We start from the raw sequence: 6,329 nt of genomic DNA, 5'->3' as shown, positions 1-6,329 counted from the left end.
ATATTTTTAGATTTGGGAGAGATTCCGTAGAGAGTCTGTTGTAGGCATTCAAAAGATGTTCTCTTGATAATTTCTTGGGGATTATTGGGGAGTAGCCTTCAAGAGAGTCTCTCGAGAATTGTTAGTCTCTCGAGTTTCTTTTTTTTAGTTTATTTTGAATTTAAATTAATTTTTTTATATATTCTAATGTTTTAAAATTTTAAATTTAATAAATAATAGACTAGAATAGAATTAATTATTATTTTTAAAAATGCAACTTCATCACTTCACTTTTGACACTTAATAGAATTATTATTTGATTATATTGTGTGTCAAAATTAAATGCTTAAATAGTATTGAAAAATGATTAGTTTGTGTGATTATTTTTGTAATTAAAATATTTTAGTGTAATTATATTTATTTATATTTAGATAATTGAGAAAAGTCCAATCTATCTGTAAACACGCGGCTGGGATTGGAAGGGGCGCCAGAGAGGAAAGCCAAAGCAGAAGAGGAAATTCTCAGATCCGATCGATTTCCCGGCGAATCAACAAAATGTCTTCTCCATTCAGCGGCGATGAGACGGCGCCGTTCTTCGGCTTCCTTGGCGCCGCTGCTGCCCTAGTCTTCTCCTGTAAGCCCCTAATCGAACCGCCATTTCTGATTTTACTATCTGTCGATCCAATCTTCTAATTTTTCTTCGAATCTTTGATTTTTGGTTGTTTTGTGTGTTGGTTGTTGTTAGGTATGGGAGCAGCGTACGGAACGGCGAAGAGTGGCGTCGGAGTTGCGTCGATGGGCGTGATGCGGCCGGAGCTGGTGATGAAGTCGATCGTACCAGTGGTTATGGCCGGTGTCCTTGGTATTTATGGCTTGATTATTGCTGTGATCATCAGTACCGGGATCAACCCCAAGGCGAAGTCGTATTATCTTTTTGACGGCTACGCTCATCTTTCGTCTGGTCTGGCCTGTGGCCTCGCCGGCCTTTCTGCTGGTATGGCTATTGGCATTGTTGGTGATGCCGGTGTTAGGTAACCTCCTTTGTGCTCTCGTTACAGTTTTGAATTGGTTGGTTTTGACCTAGAATGACTTAGGATTCAGTATGCCTATACTTCCAGATTGCTCAATGGTATCTAGCTGAACCAGCATTCTGATCTTGCCAAATTAGTCATGTTTCTGGTTTTTTTCTTTTCGTTAGATGTGAATAATACAAGATTGTTTGTTCGTAACAGCTTACCTCGTCGTTTGCTTCATTTCTGTGGGTGTGTGATCAAGTGGAAGCCAAATTGACATAAAATATGCGATTCTATAGGCTTGGAAATTGCAGTTTCCTTTTCGTGATTGAATTCTTGATTTAAATATGATGGCTTGGCCCTTAGTTCTCAAAAGTAATGATATAAGTATATTATGATCGTATAGATCAAAGCTTTATAGTTTGGATGGTTCAAAGCTGCTGCAATCCTAGTATTTTTGTTTTTGATAAGCAATCTTAGCATTTTTCAACAATTGGTCATTCTTTGTGGTTTTTGAATACAGAATGCTTTGAGTGATCCAATGTTTTGGGAGACTTGTTTTGTGGGCTAGTGAACGAGAATGAAATTATAGGAATAGGATTGTAAAGAAACACGTTTCTCTTAAAACTAGTACTACTATTCAAACTGGGGGGCTATGATATTTTACCATGAACGTGCATAGACAAGTGTTCAGTTATTCTGTTGGCAAATATATTAAAAATATGGAAATTGTTATGTAATTTAAAGGAAGTCAAACAAAAGAGGTTGGAAGTAAAAGTAGAAGAATTCTTCTTATAGAAAATACTTTAGCTGAAGAATTTGAAATATATGAGCCATGGGGGTAACCCTATTCCTAATCACCCACCTCTTCAATGGATTGCTACGATTAGCAATGTTGCTATATTCCCTAGACTATTCAAATTTCTTGTTGAGTGGTTATCTATTAATGAAAATTACCCATAACAATCCTCCTTGATAATCATGTTAGGATGAATCAATTTTGTTAGAACCTTGCCAAGTAAAAATCATGTGAAAAAAAGGGTGAAAAAAGAGTATGCTAGTCTCATGTAATTGATAACTCCACTAAAAAAGATGTAATGTTTTCAATTATCATGCATGAGAAACTTTTGAGCCTATGCATTCCAGTATTGTGCACTAGCTTCATAAATGTCGTAGTTGGTAGAGCCTTTGTAAACAAATATTTAAATTATTACTTTATGGTATTTGTTCGACATCAATATTATTATTCTTCTAAAGGTCATGTGTATAAAAGAATTTGGGAGAAATTTATTTGGTTTGGCACATTTGATGTATCTCCTATTATCTGCATATTACATGCAACTTCATATAATATTGTTGATGTATTTCTTAATGAACATATCCCACACTTCTTTATGATATGTTGAACATAACTAAATAAAATCTTTACTAGCTTCTTGAATTGTGAGTATTTCCAAATTATGTGAAAAAATTGCAATGATTGTTTGCTAAATGGATAACTAGGATACAACTGTATCAAATACATAATTGTTGAGACCTAACTTTGTGTGGGTCTAACATATAAGTTATAACCAGTATCGGCGTATTCAATAGATTGTGATTTGGATCCGTGGGCAAAAAATAAGCCCATGTCAGTTGTTTCACAAAGATGACATAAGATATGTTTTGACTTCATTGCAATGTCTTCGTGTTGTAGAGTTATATCTTGATGGTAAATTTTTTGACAACAAATCTTATATCCTATCTTGTACAATTTACTAAATACATCAAAGTACGAAATGCATTGGATATTGTATTTCAAAACTGATAAGATTTTTCTCCCTCCCTCTTTTCTTGAAGGCTAAAAATCTCTGTCTACCTTTAGTGATTGAACTACTTCTAGAGAATGTAAATGATATATTTTACTTGTATAGAATGAGAATTCCAATTGGCAAGTGTTCAAAATTTGAAAATGTAGTGAGGCACATTAACTTAGGAAATATATTATAAATTTAAAAAGTGTTGGGGTTGTGGGTGGGTGGGATTTTTTAATTTTTTTTATTTTAAGTACATTGATTTTTTTGTCTAAACAATATAGAGACCTAAACTAGTAGAGGAGAGGAGCGATTTGCTGCTGATAAGAAAGATGATGCTGGAAGGGCTGCTAGTTTCAAAAGGCAAAGCTCCTAGATGGGTCTAGTTCTAGGAAGAAGATCATTTGACTTGGTTGGATTGGTACGGATTACTTCAGAATGGGTGGTGGGGTTTGTTGAAGCTAGTGCTTCTAGTTAATTTTAAATACATAGTTGTCAGATTTGTACCGTACCAGCCGGTAAATACTGTTCTTGTGGGAAAATGAAACGGAAATGAGCTGGTACCGTGCTGGTAGCAATACTAGCTGGTATGGGCCGTACCGGTTGCTACCAGGTGATTCTGCTTTTGGAAGTCAATTTCAAAATTAAAAAAATAAATAAATAAATAAAATTTTGAATGTTGTTTATGTGTATGCATTTTTTTTCAAACAGGATGAATTTTTATGTTTATGTTTTTCTTTTTTTTTTTAATTTTGGATGTTGTTTACTAGTTTATGTTGATTATATGGATTTGAAGTATTATCAATTTATCATTTTATTAGGTTGTGTCAAAATTGGTTATTTAGGCATATTTGTTTATTTAGGTTATACATATATATTTTATATAAGAGGTTATATATTTTGCTTGGGTTTTCTAAATTTTAAGCTAAATTATGATATTTTATTGAAATTATTTTTTTATGTATTTTATATATTTTTATAATTTATATTATTATTTATTATAAATCTGAAATGGTACCCGGTATTAGCCGGTACCAATATTGTATTGTATTGGTGACAAATCCAATATCTTGTTCAGTACAGTATTTACAACTATAGTTGAATATGGATCTGATTGAGCCGTGTTGGGTACTATATTGGCTCCGGTTGCCCATGTGCACACAATAAATCAGAAAGAGGGAGAGCTTAAGGTTACAGCTGTTTGCATGGTAATTAGTATTATGATTGTAGTTTTTTTTTTTTTTTTCACCTTTGTTACAATTGATTTTGAAGATTATCCAGAACTTGTTGATAGCATGATCTTTATATACCATAGAGTTTCTTTTCAGGGCCATCCATTATGTGTTTTGATTGTATTTTCAAAGAATTCTAAGTATTTAAAATATAAGCAACTTTGATGTATTGAAGAATAGATTGATAGGTTTTTGTTCATCTTATAGAGAATACTTTGGGCTCAAGAATTTGATACATATGAGCTATGAGGCTAACCCCGTTTATAATTGAACACTTCCTTACTGGATGGCTAGAATTATTCAAATTACTTGTCAAATTATGACCTTACAGTTACAAAATATTCCCTAAATTATTCAAATTACTTTCCGAGTGGTTATGTATTACTGATAATTATCCATGACAGAAGTGGCACTTAATTCTCTATGCATGTACTGTTTATCTTCTTTAGTTTTAAGTAAATAGGGTTCTCATTTTTTTGTTCATGCACCTTGCAGAGCCAATGCTCAACAGCCCAAACTTTTTGTTGGGATGATTCTCATTCTCATCTTTGCTGAAGCCCTTGCTCTCTATGGCCTAATTGTTGGAATTATCCTCTCCTCTCGAGCTGGTCAATCAAGAGCAGATTAAAACAGGGTGCTCTATTTGGTGGTGGATCGGTTTATGTCGCTTAGTAGTTGTTGCTCATGTTTTCTGCCTCGGAACTGTTCTATTTGCCCTGCCATTGCTCCGTCGAGTGGATTGGGTGGTTGCCATGCCCAGATGGTAGAATTTAGGTTACTTGTTCTCTGTTTCAGGACGCCTGTAGTGTTCATTTTTCGGATTCTCTGTATCACCAATAAATCCAAAGTTGTGTAGAACCCTCTGGCGTTTCTTCTTCAGATTTTGTGCTACCATACTCTTTATTCTTTTTTCCTTCCCCTCCAAATGACATTTCTAGCAGATGATTTGGATCAAGTAATTGTTGTTTGGTTAACTTAGGACTCTCTGATATCTATCTAGTCATTCAGCTGGCCTTGCCAACAATATGATTTCTAGATGTTGCTTCTTAATCTTATTATATAGGTTCTTGTTTGATTTATTTTTCGGTCTGCCTTGCATGGGGGTCTATGTTGATGATTAGCATTCTTCCCCCCCAACGCCCACTTTTATTTTATTCAGGGTGTTCATTCAATCTAACTCGGCCTTACAATGAGATTTAACCATTTTTAAATATTTTTTTAATATAAAATTTTTAAAAAATGCACATATATATTTATATATTTCATTTAAATAAAAAAATTTCATAAAAAATTTAAAAAGAATTAATTAGTTTATACTTTATTATTATTATTATTATTATTATTATTTACTTTCAACTAGTTTTCGGTCTTAGAGTAAGTCTAGGATTGAACTAAATCAAAAACTAAAAATATGAACTAAGGATTGTATCAAATTTTGATCGATTTAGGATCAGACCAAATTTTCAATTTGGATCAGAATTTAAACATTCTTACATTTTTTTATTAGTTTTTATACATTGGCTTTTAGTTTAAATTTTTAAAGTTTTGGATTTCATTTTTGTTTTTAGTTGACAAAATGAAAATAAATTTATTATTTAATTTTTATTATCATTTTCGGTAAATTCATTGGCTTTGTTTTTTTTCTTCAAATAATGTTAGAATCTTGTAAGTTTGTGAAATATAATTTTATTTTGCATGTATATTAATTTTATCTTTAGTATTGATCTATTTTAATAAAATACATATTTTAGGAAAATTATTGAAGACTCGTTTGGGAATTGTACTTTTGGACGTTTTCTTGTAAACAAAATCATTTTCTATAACTAATTATTAGTTTAAAATATTAAATATTTACTGTTAATTAAGTTGCATATAAACGAAAATAAAAAACAGATACAGCACAAACAAAAATAGAAAAATAATATATATATTTTAAAAATAAAAAACAAAAATATTGAAAAACAAGTCAATTAAAATTATAAAAATATTTTTATAAATATAATTTTTAATATATATTTTATATTCATTATAAAAAATATATTTTTATATTATATAATATAGAATTTTTTTTTTCGTTTCTAACATTTTCGTGACATTAATGCATTTCTGTATTTTTGATATTTTTTACTATTACGAATGGGATTTGAAACTTTTTTAAAATTATAAAAAAAATTAAATTTTTTTTGATTAAAAAGATTTAAAAACGTCACATCCGTCGTAGACGGCTGACGTAATGGCTGAAATAACAAAATAAAATAATTTATTGGCTCAGTTAATCGATATATTCCAGCCCGTGCAACCCGTGACGTGAA

General features: G+C 31.4%; 1 protein-coding gene across 1 annotated transcript; it reads left to right on the top strand.

Moving 5' to 3' along the window:
* Positions 1 to 425: 425 nt before the first annotated feature.
* Positions 426 to 5,052, top strand: LOC127807631 (V-type proton ATPase 16 kDa proteolipid subunit-like). The gene is made up of 3 exons (XM_052345638.1): positions 426 to 613; positions 725 to 1,010; positions 4,513 to 5,052. The coding sequence occupies exons 1-3, from the start codon at positions 535 to 537 to the stop codon at positions 4,643 to 4,645; spliced, it is 498 nt and encodes a 165-aa protein (XP_052201598.1). The 5' UTR covers positions 426 to 534; the 3' UTR covers positions 4,646 to 5,052.
* The last annotated feature ends 1,277 nt before the right edge of the window (positions 5,053 to 6,329 follow it).

Source organism: Diospyros lotus, chromosome 8 (genome assembly GCF_014633365.1).
Source record: "Diospyros lotus cultivar Yz01 chromosome 8, ASM1463336v1, whole genome shotgun sequence".
Taxonomy (NCBI): Eukaryota; Viridiplantae; Streptophyta; class Magnoliopsida; order Ericales; family Ebenaceae; genus Diospyros; species Diospyros lotus.
This window is presented reverse-complemented; position numbering and strand designations above follow the sequence as displayed.